The 18,016-nt window shown below is 38.7% G+C and overlaps 2 protein-coding genes across 3 annotated transcripts in view; both read right to left on the bottom strand.

The window, feature by feature from the left end:
* Window positions 1–40: 40 nt before the first annotated feature.
* On the bottom strand, window positions 41–7,651 carry LOC100703678 (glycerol-3-phosphate dehydrogenase [NAD(+)], cytoplasmic). The gene is made up of 8 exons (XM_003438967.5): window positions 7,499–7,651; window positions 6,424–6,601; window positions 6,074–6,214; window positions 5,813–5,951; window positions 5,464–5,576; window positions 3,839–4,075; window positions 1,754–1,860; window positions 41–1,672 (listed from the first exon to the last, which is right to left on the bottom strand). The coding sequence occupies exons 1-8, from the start codon at window positions 7,540–7,542 to the stop codon at window positions 1,576–1,578; spliced, it is 1,056 nt and encodes a 351-aa protein (XP_003439015.1). The 5' UTR covers window positions 7,543–7,651; the 3' UTR covers window positions 41–1,575.
* Window positions 7,652–11,160: 3,509 nt separating this feature from the next.
* Window positions 11,161–18,016, bottom strand: part of LOC100703401 (acid-sensing ion channel 1) — a 62,925-nt gene continuing 56,069 nt past the window's right edge. The window contains exons 5-10 of one of the 2 annotated variants that reach the window (XM_019350235.2): window positions 16,978–17,128; window positions 16,791–16,847; window positions 16,326–16,479; window positions 15,316–15,407; window positions 15,146–15,225; window positions 11,161–14,870 (exon numbers count right to left, since the gene is read on the bottom strand). In XM_019350235.2, coding sequence (XP_019205780.1) covers window positions 14,751–14,870; window positions 15,146–15,225; window positions 15,316–15,407; window positions 16,326–16,479; window positions 16,791–16,847; window positions 16,978–17,128 — 654 coding nt within the window. In that variant the 3' untranslated portion in view covers window positions 11,161–14,750. Of the gene's footprint in view, window positions 14,871–15,145; window positions 15,408–16,325; window positions 16,480–16,790; window positions 16,848–16,977; window positions 17,129–18,016 lie in introns of both variants that reach the window. The other variant, XM_019350234.2, reaches the window with a different exon arrangement.

Raw genomic sequence — 18,016 nt, 5'->3', positions numbered from 1 at the left:
CAGCTACAAATGACGTAGTGGACGGATGTTTAAAGACTAATTCAGATTCATTTCAGCCTGGCATGTTTCCTCATTGATGTGGCCATTGTGGTACATTATACCAATGAATGAACCCATGTCGTTACAGCACTGGATTTTATATGCATTCAGCTAATCATGCAGAAAATATAAATGAATTTATGCTTGGTCCTTATTTACGTTGTTGGAAGTCCAGCTGATATCTAAATACTAAAAAAAATTGATCATATTTGCAATTATCACACATGTTAATTCCACATCTGATGATTTAATAGGACAGTGTTAAACCCTGACGCACTTCACTAAATGGCATTCGTCTTAACCCGTTCTCCTCATTGGAGTCGTAGTGGGGCTGGAGCCTGTCCCAGCTGCCATAGTGCAGAGGAAACACCTTTAATTGTGAACTTCATGCATTTAAGCACTCTTTAAGTGCTTTCTGCCAGCACTCCTTTCACACATTTTGCAGCCTGTATTATATTTTTTTTTTAGTTTTAATTTTTAAATAATGCTCTCAATGATCTGTTCATCTTGGCTTAAGTAGGCAGTACTCAGTTGCTCCATTTTTATGTGGAGAAGAGTGAGCTGACACGTTAAATTCCCAATTTTTATGGGGGCATACACACAGCACCTGATGAAAAATGTCTGATTATAAAAGCAGATTATGCCTGATGTGAGGCCCATTATCTTTGATGAAGGATTTTAGGATTTGTTGAGCCAGCTAAGGCAAAGACAGCCTGGTTATGTCCAACACCTGTTTACTAACTGCAGTAGAGATCTGCAGCTTCATGTAATAATACATCTTCAAGAAGCCATCTTGTTAGCATGACCCATACAGATATAATGAGATTTAAGCCAAGCTGAAATGAACCCTAATTATCCTTTTGGTCAGACCACAAACAAAAGCTAAAGACTTGAACCATGCATTTTAAGGCACATTAGCTTTTTCCATTTAAAAACAGTTTTTGACGATTGACAGTATTTTTCACTTACAGTACAAGGCAGGAGATGTCAATGAATGATGTAAGACACTTAAAGCATACAGAGACGTGACGAGATGAGGTAATATATCTATTCTTAAATAACTTGTGGCGATGGAAAGGTGTTTACTGGACGGAAACATTAAAGATTAATCCCACTACAGAAGGCAGGCAATGGCCTCGAATGCTTGGCTCCATTTTCTGAAGTTGTGAAGTCTTAATTTCTGTATCAGTGTTGTGATTTAAAAACTGACAGATTTCATTAGGTTTAAAACATAAAAAACATGCATCTTAAGCAAAAAGTAGTGGACAATTACATGAATTGGTTATCCTTCAAGTTTCAGTACACGTCAGGAAATAAAAGTACTTTTAACATGTTGGAAATTCAGTGTTCTGGTTTCAAAATTTGCTAAATTGGAGTTGAAGAGCCACACTTTGCTGGCACCATTTCCTTGCATGTCAGCTGTGGTGTGACCGGTGCAGCCTACTCCATCGATTTCTGAAAGGCTGCGAAAGTGGTCGTGTTCTCCGTTAAGAAGGCACCTTCAGTTTTGTTTGTTTTGGGTTTTTTTCCTCCTCTTTACATGTGTTCTGGGTGGTTCTGCAGACAGCTTATGAACTCTGTGACTGGGTGGCCCTCGAAGCAGATCTGATAGACTGCGTTGAACAGAGGAAACCTAAAGGAAGGAGGAGGAATGGTTGAGTGCTGGAGTGAAACAAACTGGCCAAAGCAAAAGGAACTTGTGAGTCTGTCTTACTTGTCAACCATGTTTTTGTGCTTGAGGATGAGATAAACCTCAGCTGCTGTCGCTGGTCCCTGCAGCTTCTGGCCGTTCAGCATCTCTTTCTCCAGTTCCTCGATGGACTGAATGAGATAAGAACAAAGACATGCTGAAGATTCTTGAGTTTAAAGGGAGAGAAGGTGTACATGTGTGATTTTGTCCCCCCCCCCCAAGAGCCAAACAGTAGACTCTATATAAAGGATAGAAGTCCCCACTGTGATGTCACTTATTGGTTGTGGACTACTGTTTGAAAGCCCCAGGTGTAGCATCATTCTTTTAAACTGAATGCAGTACAGACATGAGTGGCTCTGACTGCGAAGCTCAGACACTGCAAAATGCTTACAGGAGCAACTTCTTTATACCCTACTGTCCTTTTTAAAATCTGACTGTAGTTTACAACCATCATCGTGCTGTTGAAATACTGCTTCAATCTAAGGCCAAATAAGATGGGAGCCTACATGTGATTGGATGGGAGAAACACCTCAAAAAACAAAACAAACAAACACGCAAAAAAACATGGTGTCCAAGTGGCCACTTTCAGTCACAGGTCATCTGGTGAGGGGCAATCTCTCTCTCTTGCTGTCTGACTCGGACTGCAGTCGCTCCCAGACAGATTGGAGAAAGCTTGGAAATAATTACGGTTTATTATAAACGCAGGGAGACTTCCAACATGGTGCAATCAACGGAGTCTGTTGTCATTAATGAAGAGCAGAACTTGTGTGCGATGCCTCTCTTTACAATAAGGGATTTGACTCAACTGGTTGTTCTCTGGTTATACTCCTATATAAAATCAAAGTTTCAAAGCGCCTTTGTCATTTTTCAGCTAACTTGTTGTCGTGCAGCAGCTACGTCAGTGGCTCTGTGTTAATGTCATTTTATTAATGGTTCAATGCACCAGTGCCACTTTGTAGATGACGTCGCTGACCTGGTCCCCATCTTCAAAGAGGCCATTTCAAAGGCAATGACATTGCAAGTTCATTGCACCCATTTACAATAATCCTCTGACCACTTTCTGACTCTGTTGTCTTTTGCGTGACTGTAGGATTCAGTAAGAGTCAGAGTTTGCTGGGGCTTTTTTAAACCAGTTTCTGAATCTTTAGTGAGTATTAGTAGATGATGTATAGTGCACACAAAGTATCTCTCAATACATTATGAGAAGTACAGCTGATAGTCACTACACTGCATCAGAGACCAGATTTATGGGAAGAAAGAGTCAGCACATCACAACAGCACTACCACAAAATCACATTTGTATTTATTATTTGAGAAAACGTGCTCATTCTAATTGTGTCATGGTGTTGATGTAATTAATATTGGAGAGAAAATGACCAGAATGTTTGTTTGTTTTTTTTAAAATTTTGCAGATGAACTCGCTCACAGTTCTAAAAAAAGAAAACTACGTTTGTGTCAACTTCTACAGTCTTTGTAACTACAGCTGCTGCCCTCTGCTGGTCATTAGAAATAATGCAGTTTTATGCTCTTTGCACAGGAGCATCAGACCAAAAGGTGAAATCCATCTTTAGTGCAGTCAGCATTAGGTGCAACATAATTACGTTTTAATATACTGTACATACAAGTTCTCTTGTATTAATAACTTCACTATGTCAAGTAAAAACATTAAAAGGCATGAACTCATCAGTGTGCCCAAGTTTTGACATTTCTGGGAACTACCACAATAATAATCACTAATAAACCTTCAGCAAAACTTCACATTATATTAAATTATTTCATTTATTATTTAACATTTTAATTCTGAGTCTAATTTGATACTTGAGATGTTTTTGTTAATAGACCAATCCTTGGACCACCTCACCACCACTCAACTCAATCCAGAATCAGCTGCCAAAACTGTCACAGTTTGGCACAAACTAACTCAGATCCCTACACTTTCCTCTCTCTCCTGCACCCAAACAAGAAGTGACTCTCCCCTCACTGCCTCTTGTATTCCTGCCTTAACAAGAAGAATGTATGCCAGGAATATATAAGCATTGCTTCTGCCTGAGCCTATGACATATATACAGTAATTGAACATATATATTAAAATATCTTTAAAATTTGTACCTTCCCCGTTCTCACAAAAGCTTCAGCAACTTTGCGGTTACGTCCACCGTAACAGGTTGTGATGAGGTCGGCCACACCGCAGCTTTCAAGGAAGGTTGCTGAGGACACGGGCCCTTCTTTGCAGAAAATACGGGCGAAGGCAATCATCTCCATCAGGCCCAGCCTGATCACTGCCGCCTTCGTGTTGTCCCCGAAGCCCAGACCGTCACAGAAACCGGCTCCGACCGCAACAATGTTCTGTAGGACACATGAAGGAAAAGCATGAGCTGCAGATACAGTGGATACCCATCTCCATACAGCTGGAGATGGGTATCTAAATATCTAAAGGATTTCAGTGACATTCAATCAACATCTAATCAGAGTCTGAACAATGAACTTTGATTCAGTATAAAGTTGTTTATTCACCTCTGCTTTTCTTTTAAAGACGGTACAGTCAATTTAAATGTGATTCAATATTTAAAGTTGTTACAGCATCTGAGCTAAGTTCATGAGACGTGCAGATGAACAACTGTGACTAACTAAACTAATCAAAAAATGAATAAAGGGTGAAGTATGTGACATTTCAAAAAAGGTGGGAAAAACACCTCCACATTTTTTTTCCAAAAATAATCTGATATATTAAAATGACTATTTGACTCTATACAAAACAGACTAGAACAAGGCTCCAAAGCCTCATATCTGACAAGCTGCAATGAGAGAATGCTTGGGCATTATCCTTTCCTATGATATTTTTATTTATTCTTTAATTAAAGGAAAAACAAGCAGAGTAAAAACACAACCACCAACAAACTAATTCTCTAAAAACATGGGAATCCACATCCTACAATAACATGTGTTTAAAATTTCTTCAAAAACAAAATATTTAAGTTCACATTAAGAAAAAAATCCTGCCAGACTTTACAACAACCTTTTAGATTAATGTCCCGTTAGATCCAACCCTTTCACAAAGCTCACAATGGGTCCTTAGACATTTTGTTTGGGCGGCTTTACTTGAAGTGTTTAAAGTCTCACTGCGTACGTCTACAGAGATCTCTGATCCTCACTGCCTAATTAACAGAGTGACTAGATCCCAGCACACTAAATGTGGGTCAAACAGCATGTTTGTGTGGGGCAGTGTGGTAAATGTTAATAATGCTGAGAGAGAGTTTGCAATGGTGACACATCCAAACACACAAACTCTGCAGGAAGAGAATATGTTTTTTGGTTTCAACAAAAATAAATGCCTTATGTGATATTCTTCTTACACGTATTTAATTTTTAGCCTAAATCTTTTAAATCTGTTATCTGTTCTGTGGGGTCATCAGCTTTCAGTTTCAGTACTGACGTGCCCATAGATCAGCATGTCTTTATGAGGCACGTGCTTCTTATGTGACTCACAAGTGCTGTGTCACTTCACTTTATAATCTCACGCATGTGAAACAGGAACTCTGTGGGGGAAAAAAAAAAGTGGGACAAGGGATAAAATGCCTCGTCCTTTTCTCTACTCTGTTTGTGTGACTTTTGCTGAGAGTGCAAAAATAGACATTGGTCCTTGATACCATAAATAAACCTGTGTTGAAATCAAAATGACTGTCCGTGTTTTGTAATCGTGTTGCAAGCGGACAAATTCTGCACTGAGAGCTCACCTTCAGGGCTCCGCAGATTTCCACCACATCGTATTCCTCCACTACAGTAACTCGGAAGTTGCTGGTCTGCATGAGCTCCTTCAGGAGAGCACCGTGATTTTTATTCTTACAGCCTGTGAACCAGAAGAAATATATATGCTGACTGTAAACCCTGTAAAAAAAACATGATGGAAGCACGTGTTGAACCAAAGAACTAACGCTGAGGTCGCACAAAGCTTTAACCGAAACAAATATGCTTCCTGTTTTGAGGCTAAAAGCTGCTTATCTGGATCTTTAATTCTTGATTAAAGTGCAAAAATAATTCAACAACAATGGGCCCATTTGACAGCAACAAAGGGACAAAACTAACCAATGGTTGTCTCACAAAACTTCTCATCAGCAACCTCATTGGCGATGTTTGCACCCATCAGCACGCTCATGGTGATACCGAGCTTCTCCTGGATCACATCAGAGATGAGTTTGAGTCCATCTGGACCCTCGTCTACGCCCTGAGGGAACAAAAGCACAACATGCTGGTGTCTGGATCAAACACCACTGAATAAACGTGGCAATATTTTGGAGATAAAAGGTGTAAAAACCATATCTAGTAATAAAAAAACAAAAACAAAACCTTGATGAGTGATATTCCCAGTGCATCGTTCTTTATCTTCCCTTTTATGGTGTCACATACTTTGCCCACAAACTGGTGCGGGATGACAAACACCAAAATGTCTGCATCGCTGGACGCCTCCACCAAGTCCGGCACTGCCAGCTGAGAAGGAATGATGACATGTCTTTAAAGCCTGAGGCAACTTACTGTAGAGTAGGAACCTGCTGCATTCAGAAAACTCACTCACTCTTACAGCTGTTAAACTTATTATAAAACTAACAGCTGCAAAGCATCTATTCAAGGACCTCACTTACATATATGAGACAACAGGCACTAAAATGTTTTTGTCTTTTTAAATACATTTTTCTTACCACATTTGCTGGCAGCTTGTGTCCAGGAAGGTACTTGACATTTTCGTGTTCGGAGTTGATTATTTCAGTGAGTTTGCGCCCATTCACAGTCTCCTCAAACACCCACATTTTTACAGTATTGTCGAACTTTGCATTTTTAGCAGCATTGGCACCCACGATCTTGGCAATGGCTGAGCCCCTGCGTGGTTAACAGTTACAAGTCAGTGTTCATTTTACGGGAGAAATCAATATTCTCACTGCAATCACTCATACTGTGATCTAATGGGGTGATCATTAAAGGTAACGATTCCTATTTGATCATTAACTAATATTTCAGGGCAAGACGGCAAAGCTGCACGCAGAGATAAGCTGATAACGGTATGCTGCAATCACCAATCCTCCATACTGTTTCCACGGGTGTACGCCGAACTCCATTGAGAATTCTTGCAATTTTATTTTAGCATAAGCAGCAGCAAAATTATAATGGCTTTACAACCAGTTTATGTAATGAATTTAATTATTTTGGAGGTACTCATGAATTCGGCAATAAAAAGAAATAGACATACATTTAATTTCGTTCCAAAATAAGAGCTCCAACTCCAAAATCCACAGTGTGTGTATGAGAAGAATGTAAAAATTTAATATTTTTTATTCGGCTCATAAACTGAACCCACACACCGAATTTACAGGATGATTTAAAAATCTATTTTTCGTGTCAAATCATCTTTTATCTCTTTGGGGAGGTAACGTTAATTTATTAGACCGGTAAACGGAGGTCCGGTGGCGAACAGCTGCTGAGGTCTCTGCTACCGCTAATAAGAGCGAGCTAACAGGCGACTGACACGTTAAAGCTAACGACAAAAATCCCAGTAATGTTGCCAGACTTGTGGCCAGTTTTCTGCGATATAAGCCGGCTTTTTAGCATGTGACTCCACGCGGAGATAAACCCAACTGTCGCCTCCGCTAACGAAGCCTATCCGGCAGTTACAGGTACAGCAGGTCAAACTTCCCTCACGTTACTGTACGCTGTGTCCAGCGGATAACCGCGCATATAAGATAACCGGACACGGTTCAAAACATCCACACATCGACTTGCCAGTTTCCAGAGCCCACGATGCAGACTTTCTTCGGAGCTGCCATTGTGAAGAGGTAAACCGCTGAGTGTGGGGGGTGAACCTGTACCGACTGCAGTCCAGTTATGCAACACACACACACAGTGCCTCCCTGATTTTATTGGTCTGCCCGAGGGGAGACACCGGCCCGCCCATTAAAGCAAGGCCAAGGCCATCAGAGCAGAGGTTAGCATGCTAGACTGGGGCCAAAGTCTCCACGTCAGCCTTTATGGTTTCACATCATCTGCATGTGCAAGTGACCTTTCACCCAGAGCCGGCCAAGCTGTTGGCCACAAATTGTCTGTATTTTATTTAATTTAAAACCTAAACTATGGTTGTTTGAATTATATAGATGATCAATGCTGATCAGTGCTGACATACTAACACACAATCTAATTATTGAATAATTACCAACTTAGCAATAATTACTAAATGATTACAACTAAATCAAATCTTGTAATGACATATGATAACATAAGAGGGCTTTGCCAATTCCTGTAAAACAAACAAACAAAAGCATTGGGAGTTGTAGTTTAAATAAATTACTGGATTAATGATACAAAACATTTGTTTAAACAGGACATAAAATTGTAATGTCAAGGTGATTATTTAACAGTTATTCACACAGATAAAAAATTTCCATATAAAACATTTTTTTATTTTGACTATATAAAACAGTTGCTTAAAAACATTTCAGTAAATATTAAAGTTTTCATTTCTTGAGCTCCTTATTATTAACAATCAAATCAAGGCAATCAGTGGATTATCTTGATAATCTAACCTGATACTAAGATACCTGAAATTTTGACTGAGGGGAAAAACAAAACAAAAAATATGAAACAGGATTAATGTTCAGGTTAGTATCTTCAAACTTTAACTGAAAATGTTCTTAGAAACTAAAAATTTTAAGTTATACTTAGAAAAGTGCTTGAAAATGTCAGATAAGCAACTCCAAATTTTGTGATAAGTTGAAATTTCAACTTTTATTTATTTATTTTTCAGTGGCAGAAACAATATTACATCGAAATATTACCTATATTTATATTTTCTCATGTGTGCTAGTGACTGCATACTCATACATCACTACTTCCAAAATGAGTCCTTTATTTCCCGTTTTGGTGCCTTAAAGTATTTTTACTGACCTGTATTACAACTTCATTAAATGCTTGATTTCAGGAATTTTACTTGTGTTTGACTGTTTTTACTTAGAGTGTGTTTCAAAGGCAAAAACAAAAGAAGTACTTAACCCTGTAAGACCCAACCCATCAAAAGATAGCCAGAAAATTCTGATTTTTTGGAACTGAGATGTTTATTAACCCTTATAACAAAATCCACATTTTTTTGCTATATGATGTTGTGTATGATAATTTTTTTTATACATTTATTACATATTTTTTTGTATCACATTTGATACATTGGGCATTTGTGACAACTTTTTGTTAACAACAATAATGTTAATTTTAGACAAAATAAGAGTTTTGTCCATAACATTTTGAAATTATGGCAAGTATTGATCATGTTGATGAGATAGAGGTCTCAGAAACTCATGTATCAAATATAATACAAAGGGCATTATAGGGTTAAGTCTTTTTTCCCGTCTGTTAAGTCAGGGTAATATGTAAACATTTTAAACATGCATTATTTTTAATGATCAGCAGGGGGCGGCGACTCTGGAGGAAAAAAAAAAGTCAGCTTGTATAGAATTTAGAGGGATAGCGATCATTTGGCTCCCTTAAAGTATAACCTCAGTAAACATTTTCCTGATGACATTATGGTGTCGGTCTATTTTGTAAAATCTCATTGAAGACAACATGATGGTGTAAGTTATGGACCCCAATGATTAAAAAAGTAAATAGGTTCAACAATAAAGGCAGCCTAAGTTTTTGGGTAGGCTTATTTAATGATTTAAAAGTCTCAAAAGATCAGAACAGCCAAGACACTCAGCTAGAGATTTAACAATGAGACTAGTATCTCTTATGTACAGTCTATAGAAACTACATTGTATTGTTAATGTTGCAGCAAATAGTCTGAAGATCATCCAGTATAATTTTTGGTGAAGATACAAAATAAGAAGTAGGCCGTGAAATATTTAAAACTTTTCCATGGAATCCATTATGGAAGTCGTAGCAATTATTAGTCCCTGGTTGTAGCACTAGCTTGTGGTTAAACCATATTTTTTTCTTTCACAAGTTAAAAAAACAAAACTTTTTTATTAGCAGTGTTTATGAGTTTACTGTCCACTTCAATGGCTGAAAAAACTGTCAGAACATTAAAGTCAGGCCAGTTTTAACAGTTTAATGCATCAGCACCAATAGCACAATGTTGGATAAACATTAGACAGGTAAGAACTTGTAATTTGTAATGGTGTATTTTTTTTTTCCCTTTACCACTGCTCTGTCTGAAGTGTTCTCTCTTTAAAATATAAGCAGGACATTAAAAGTCAATGGAGCAAACCACAAAAAGCTCACTGTGGCAAAATTATTTGGTCCAAAGGGCTCAAACAAAGGACCGCCTTGTTACGTAAGTGTTGATCAGTGGGTGAAGAGGCGACATGGGAAGGAAGTGCTCTCAGCAGTCTGGTTTAGCAAATTTAGAACAAACTGACAAAATCCACCTTACTCTGCAGAAAATTGTTTATGAAAAAAAAAATGTCGACTGGTCTGAAATGTGACGCTGTGTTGCTGCAGGGTTATTAGAGTCTAGGAGATATTTAATGCAGTTCATTTATAAGTGAAAATGTAAACGTTATATTGAATTTCAGCCAATATGCTTGTTCCAGGATCTTTCAAAGGGGACCAGTGGTCCATCCATAAATCCCTTTTCCACACTTATTCAGCTCAACTTCCAGGGTCAGCACTGAAAGCACACATGCCCAGACCTCCTGCTCCACAGCCACCTCCCCAAACTAGTCCAAAGACATAATCTCTCCTAGTCAGACATACACATTCTTCCCTCACTTATGGGCAAGACCCCACGATACTTGTAATTCCTTCACTTAAGTCTGCAAGTCCTCCCCAACCCAGAGTGTGTGCACTATATTTTACAGCTGTTATACATGTCATCCCAGCCCACTCCACACCCAGCTGCAAACTGCCCCAGTGCAAGCTGGGAGTCAGTTGAAGCCAATAAAAACACATCATCATCATCATCATCATTATCAGGATCACATTGATGATACTGAAGATGATGAAGATGTCATCCTGCCTTCGTAGCATGCAGTGAGAGACTGCTGTAAAAACAACAGAAGCTGCACCGAAACACAGGATTCAACAGTGAGGTCATGGTGCTAACAAAAGCACAAGTATAAAAGGAATTAGGGGAGCGGACCAAACCACTTCGAGGCATATGAGGGGGAGTCCACTTAAAAAAAGAAAGTGTTGTTTTGCAGCTAAAATGAGCACAGGAACCTTCAGTGTATTATTTAACATTATATATTTATAGTTACAATGTTCCACTGAGGAGGACCACAGTGCTTTTTCTAGAAAAACGGGATCTGGATCCATCCCAGACCCACATTCAGCCACGCTCCTGCCTCCAAAGAAATTTCTTCAAAGTCAGAAGTCCATTTTTCGACCCCTTTACCTCATTTTTAATGGCGAAAGTGTAAATGATGACACATAACTCCCCGAAATGAATAAGAGATACATACAGTTAGCATTTGATCTTTAATGTAACAACCGATTCAAGTCCATTATTCATCTTTACATCACCAGACTAAAACAGCTGTCCTTTCATATCACAAATGAAAAGGCAAAAGTAAAGACAGAGGCAAAAACAAAAGCAGTAAGCTGGGCGACCTCATGCAGCAACAGTCTGGCTATTTAATTCTCATGTGCTGATGAGAACGGCAGCTGTGACTCGACTCTAGCAATATTAATAAAAAAAACAAACAGCCCCCCCTACTTTATTACCGTCTTTGACAAATAAACAAATTTACAGTCATTTACAGAAGAAAAAATGAATTGAGACACACAGCAAGTTTCTTTGAAATAAATCCATTAAGTACACCATTAGACAAACCAGACTATGCTAATACACAAGGATTATTATCCACAGTCAACAGTAATATTTACACTAAATTACAACTGATGGAATAATTGTGCTTGATAGTAACACCACACAGCTACACGCTAATCAGATCCTACTTCCTGTTGAGAACAACAAGGAGCAGAATATTAAACAATGTTAGATTTTTGGTAGGGATGCACCGACTGTGAACTTCTGGGCACGCCATGTTTTGTTCTTGTTTGCTTTTCCTTCGTGTGTCAGGAAAACAAGCAAATATTCAATAACAGAACTGACACGCCATCTTAAACATTAGGCATTGTGAAAAAAAGATCAGAAAACACTCACGTCAATAAATACATTCTTGTTTGCAGAGAAGTGAATGGTCAACAAGGCCGAGATCAGGCTGTGCTGAGGTTTGGCCGATATATCGGTGCATCCCTAATTTTGGTATATACACAATCATGAAGGAAACTCTCAAACTTGCTCTGCAGAGATCAGATTTTCACCGTCTACCTGACACCACACTCACTGTTGAGCATTTTAGGGCAGGATCTTTCCACTTTTCTTTCATTGCTGTAAAAACGCAAATGAATACATGCTCACAAAACGCACCCAGACACGAGGACAGAAGAAGGCTCAAACTGCAGGTGTGGATGAACTGTACATATAGGATGCTTGCTGTACAGTGCTACATGCAAGTCAGCGCTCGAAAGTAAAAAACATTCAAAATATTGATCCTAGTTGATTTGATCCAGCCTTGTTGACACAACGGAAGCAAAATTCCTTAAAATGTGACAAAAAGCATGTAAACATGAATGACATTCTCTTAAACGAATGTTATGGCATCATGTGTTAATAAATTTCTCATTTCTACAGTAAAGCTGTACAGTATACAATGATTAAGTCTCTTTGTCATATTGTTTGATTACATCTTTTTTGCGGGGAATCTAGCAACTGGTTTTTAACCCAAGTAGTTCCCTTGGCAGACCTTTTTCACAGCGGGCATTTGAACTTGTTACAGCAGGAAAAACACAGGTTACTGATAACATTTACAAGCATCATATGATGGGCCAAAGTGCGACACCATGCGCAACATCAGAGGCTGGATGTATAAACTGTGCGTGCACATAAAAATCATACGTACGCCTTTTTTTACTCTCATACATAAACTGGTTATAACAAAGAATGTGCGGTGAAAAGATGCAAACAAACGTTTTCTAAGAGAAAGTGAGAAAGAGCTTATAGTGCTCATTTCCAATTCTGTATTTTTATCGTGGACTACATTACAATAGGTCTACATGAGTTACAGTTCAAATTATTCTTTATGTGTCTTATGCTGGACTTTGGGTAGTTTATCGGTTCATTCACTGTCTGAAAAGCAAAAACAAGAGCACTCAGAGCAACCGACTATACTAAAACTTTGATGTTTTATGGTGTTTTATTACAATATGATAACGTTAGCCTGTCATGGTGTTACTGCAACACCATAGGGCGTTGTATTGCAAAAAAAAGTGTCCTCCATGCCCTTTTATATGATATATTATAGGAATTATTGTTATAGATTCTTGAAATTTTGATCTTCGTGCTAACAGTGTAGGTCAAATGCTTACCCAGCCTAGGTACTTGTATCCCCAAAGTCCTCGTGTATTGTTGTGAAGTTTGAAGACGAGCCATTAAAAACATTGGGTAATATAAAGGTTTTACTGATTTTCACGTCACCTTGACCCGATTTCCACCTAAATTAAATCAGCTTGAGCTGTTATTGGTATCCACCATCACACAAAATTTGAAAATAATATCTTGAAAACTGCAGACGCTAAACTGTTAACTGACAGACAAGCAAATGTAACCGATTGCATACTCTCTCCCTTCAAGGGAAGAAAAAGTCTTAGTGCTTCTCCAACTTTCGTCTGATTGGCTGCCTTTTGCAAATAGAAGGTTTGTCCTGATGTCCTGATATCTCAGGTTATTACAACAGTGGGGTCTGAACTAGTTTAAAGCTGGCCTTTTTGCTAGCAAGGATTACATATATCTGAAACTCTGGCCATGTTTATTATGAGCATCCACCATTACCTCAGGATTGATGTGACAGAAAATAACTACCATAAAACAAAACAGCTACTTTCACAGAGCTTACATTTACTCTTATTATTTAATCTTTTTCTATTTACAAACAGACCTAGCTACACCAATATGAGCAATTTAACATCTATAAAATTAAATACAATTTGGGGTGTACTAAATTTTATCAGGCTTAAAAAGTTCAGTTCAGTTTCATTAACATAGTGCCCCTTCACAACTAAAGATGTGTGACTGTGCTTTATATTGAAAGGTAAAGACCCTACAATAAGAAAGACAGAACCTCAGTGAACAGATGATGCCCTCTGAGCAAGCACATGGCGACGGTGGGAAGCGACGAGGTGTCACAGTGACTGAGATTTTATTACGCTTTATTCATCCAGCTGCAGGAACCCATAATTAAAAGAAGTAAATGGATCTCAGCTATCCTTACATTTGTGCTTTTACCTATTGTGACGCATCAAAATGCTTTCTGTGAAAACCGCCTGCGACTACTTTTCAAGAAAATGTTGGGCTTTCTTTAATGTCCGCCTACTCTACATGAAAATTACCTTTTTGTCAGTCAGTTTTACTTGGCTCCTAAATTATTTTTGGCACTGTCATCCTGCGAGACGAGGTAGTACAGTATGATGGCAGAATGCGCTGAGTTTAACAGGGGAAGACAGCTGTAAGTAAAGACAGCTGTAAGTAAAAGAGAAAGCTGGTTTAGTCGAATAAAAAAAAATGTGTGCGGCACAGAAAATTCCTGTAAATTAACAACTATTTCACACAAAAACAGTCAAACTGACACCATATTGCTGGGATTTCTAACACTGATTTACTGAACACATAATGAACCTGTGTAACCTTTTACTGTATCTGTTACTATGTCTTGAAAAGGTGTTTACAGAAGACCATGCAGCTATTCTAACATTTTTTTGTTTTACTTCTCTTGCTTCTCCTGCCCTCGCGTCTCTGTGGCCGTCCGCTTACCTCAGCCACACGTCCCTATTTCATCATGTCGCTTACACACCTTAATCAGGCACAGTTCACACACTTCCTCTGTTGTTCCAGCAGTGGGAAAAGAAAGAAAACCTGCAAAGAACAAAGTCCACGAAGCTGCTCACAAACAAGAGAGTGCGGCGGCTCTCTGCCCCCGGCTGCAGAAGCTTAGTGAAAGTTACTGACGTGACACTTGACATCGTCTAAGCTCAGGACCGTTCCCTGGTCGTTGTTGTTGTTATGCTTGTGCTTCTTATCGGAGCAGCGGCACAGTTTGTACTTCATTACCTGAGGGGATGAAAAGCACAGTCGCAGCAAGGTCGGTGCAGCAAAAGAAATAAGCCGCCTAACGCAACTAGAAATGTTTTTAATTATTTAAATTTTCTAAATATGAGGTGTAAACACCGCTTCAAAACCAGAGATAAAACAAAACTGTGTTGTGAAATACAGTCTCCTCTGATCACTCCTACTGATCTAATTATGGTCAGGTTTAAATACATCAAGTCCAAAGCTTTGCATATTAAAAATGACAGACTATATGGCCTCTTAAATGCCTGTCTTACCTCATAAAGGTAGTCAAATATCTCCAGAATAGTCAGTATGCTTGCACCAATAAAAAGTCCCATCTGACCACCAATATCACCTGAAATGAAAACATATTCATGACAAATGCGCACCATGAAGACAAAAAAATGTAAGCAGTCTATGTTATATAATAGAAATGAAGCTATACCTAAAAGTCCAGCCACTTCATATGCTTTCTTCTGTTCAATAGTTTCATAATTGAGAGCTTCAAAGAAGATGTCTAAAACCAGGATATTTTCCCTGTGGAGACAACATAAACAAATGAAGACACAAATCCCTCATTTTGAAGCTGCTCAATAATAATTAAGAGCATTTGAGAGATGAGATTTGAATGTTTTCTTTGTCAGTGGCTCTGAAAGGACTGGTTCGATGTTTGAAATATGACCCTGACAATGTCATCCAAGTTATCACAACACAGCTTTTGAGACAACTCTTTTCTTCTTCCTTCAGCTGCTGGCTTTGGAGGCCACATCTCATTCTATCCCAACATCCTCTAACACGCCAACCCTCTGAATGTCCTCCTTCGATATATCTTCTCTGCGCTCTTCCTCTTTTCTTCCTGTCTGACGGCTCTATCTTTAACTTCCTCTGTCCAGTATGTCCACTATCCCTCCTCTGCACATGTCTGAAACATCTCAACTTTGCCTCTCTAAATTTATCTCCAAACTGTTCAGCCTGATATACTCATTTCTAATCTTCTCCTGGTCCCTCATACTGAAACTCTTGGCATCTTCAACTCAGCCACCTCCAAAGTTACTCCAGGGTAACTTTGTATCCAAACTGCTTCCTGATCCTCTCCATCCTGGTCGCTCCCGTTGACTGCTCTCAACACTGGGTTTAATACAGTTTTGATCTACTCCTGGCTAGATTTCAATGTGATAATGGGGTAATCTTGGGCACATAGCTCTGGCTGTGAAGGCAGAAGCCCCACCTACTTACTGTCTGTCTCTACAGAAATATGATCAGAAAATATCAAAACGTGCAAAAGATGGTATAAGTTGATGAAAACGGAATCAAAGCAGAAATCAAAAGAAAATGCCCTTTTTTATATTTTGTTAGTGAAAGTCAATGAAATACAATAATCCTGTAATAAAATAATTATTCATCGCAGGCTTATGCTTTGCGCACACAATAATGAGAAAACCCAAACATACTTACTTAATGTACTGCTCAGATTTGTTGTATTTTTTTGCAAGATATTTAGCAGAAGCCTTGCTGGGGATCTTGACAAAAGACAGCTCTTTGCTGTATCTGGTCATGTTGCACGGCGTCTCACACACACAGAAATCATTGTCTCTTTCCACCAGGAAATCTGGAGAGAGGAAAACCAGAGCTCAGCTTGACCTTTGAATCAGTGCGGCTGCGACTTCAAGATGTCACGCGCTGATGTGCCTGCGTCTGTGTGTGCGTGTGTGTCTTTCTGATGTTTTTGGGGTATAAATCTGTGCATTCTCCTTTTTTGGGGGAACTAACATCATAAAGACATATTAAGGTAATATCAGCTTTTGGTTAAATGTGCAGGAAATAAATGTGATGTCCTGTGAAGCGATTGAAACATGGCTGAGTTTGTGTGTGTGTTGCTGTTCTTTAAAGATTTAGAGGAGTATGAAGCCTCTTTCTTACCCAGAGCTGGGTCAGCACATTCTTTGTACAGCTCGGGGGTGCAGTAGGGGGCATCGCCTGCAGCAGCACCAGCAACACACACTCACGTTAATGAATTTTTTCTTTGATTTCCTTCTTTGAAGTGCCTTCAGTAATTTCTCAGATCGGCGTAAGTCTGATACAACACAGAGAAAGACCGGATCCCTACCAGGCATGTGCACCATGCGACAGTTGCAGTTGTCCACCAGGTAGCGCGTTTCGCAGTCAATGCGACAGGCTGTGATGCTGTAAGTGTCAAAGAAGTCCGACTCCATGGGCGTCACCTTGCAGTCCCCCCAGGGTGGGGGGAGATATATCAGCTGCAATGACCGCATAACAACTTAATAGTGTTTTAAATAATAAATAAACACTGCATGAAATAAAAAGCAGGCTTCTCCTTGCAGGGAAAAGCAAGAACAAAACAACTGAATCCATTTTTTTTTAATTCTACAACTGCATAAATGGGAGAGAGACTTAAAATGTCTGATGCGACTCGCAGATAATTCTGATCTATTATTCAGAGCTATGGCTATTATTCCTGATAAAAATCACAAAGTAAAACACTCATCAATTGAACTGCTGAAATCTGGAAACACTGGAAAAGACAAAAATCACAAGTTTAAAAAAATCGATTCTAAAGAGGCTCCAGTTTAACTTTGTTCAGTCGAAGAAAAAGGAAAGTGAAAACTGTAAACATCTGTCATAATTCACAGAAATTTTTTTTTACCAGCTGTGGCTATTATTTCAATTTCATATTTATATCAGTGTTGAAACTAAAGCTCAACGCTGAAGGTAAACCAGCAGTATTTCTGGTTCTTCAAATGTTTGATTTTAGATTTATAAATAGGTCTCACAAGGGAAATCTTTGTCCTACAGCAACATGATAAAGAGTAAAAATAGCACAGCCTACAATAAACAACGCAGTCAAAATAAAAGTGCCACAGAAGCCCGGTAAGTGCCTCATATTGTGAGATAGTGCAGGCATTTATATACGTTCAACAGAAACAAAACAAAACAGAAAGGTCAAAATAAAGTTAGTTAAAACCACTAAAAGTATGAATGACATTGTGTAAAAGTGATTTTATCCAAACAAAACACTGAAAAGGATCCAAAGACGCATTCTTGGTTTGTGTGTACTTTTTTTTTTTTTTAATTATAGGACAAAATGTGTCTGATTGAAAGCTGATTAGTGAATCAATGAATCAATC

Source organism: Oreochromis niloticus, linkage group LG20, assembly GCF_001858045.2.
Source record: "Oreochromis niloticus isolate F11D_XX linkage group LG20, O_niloticus_UMD_NMBU, whole genome shotgun sequence".
Taxonomy (NCBI): domain Eukaryota; kingdom Metazoa; phylum Chordata; class Actinopteri; order Cichliformes; family Cichlidae; genus Oreochromis; species Oreochromis niloticus.
This window is presented reverse-complemented; position numbering and strand designations above follow the sequence as displayed.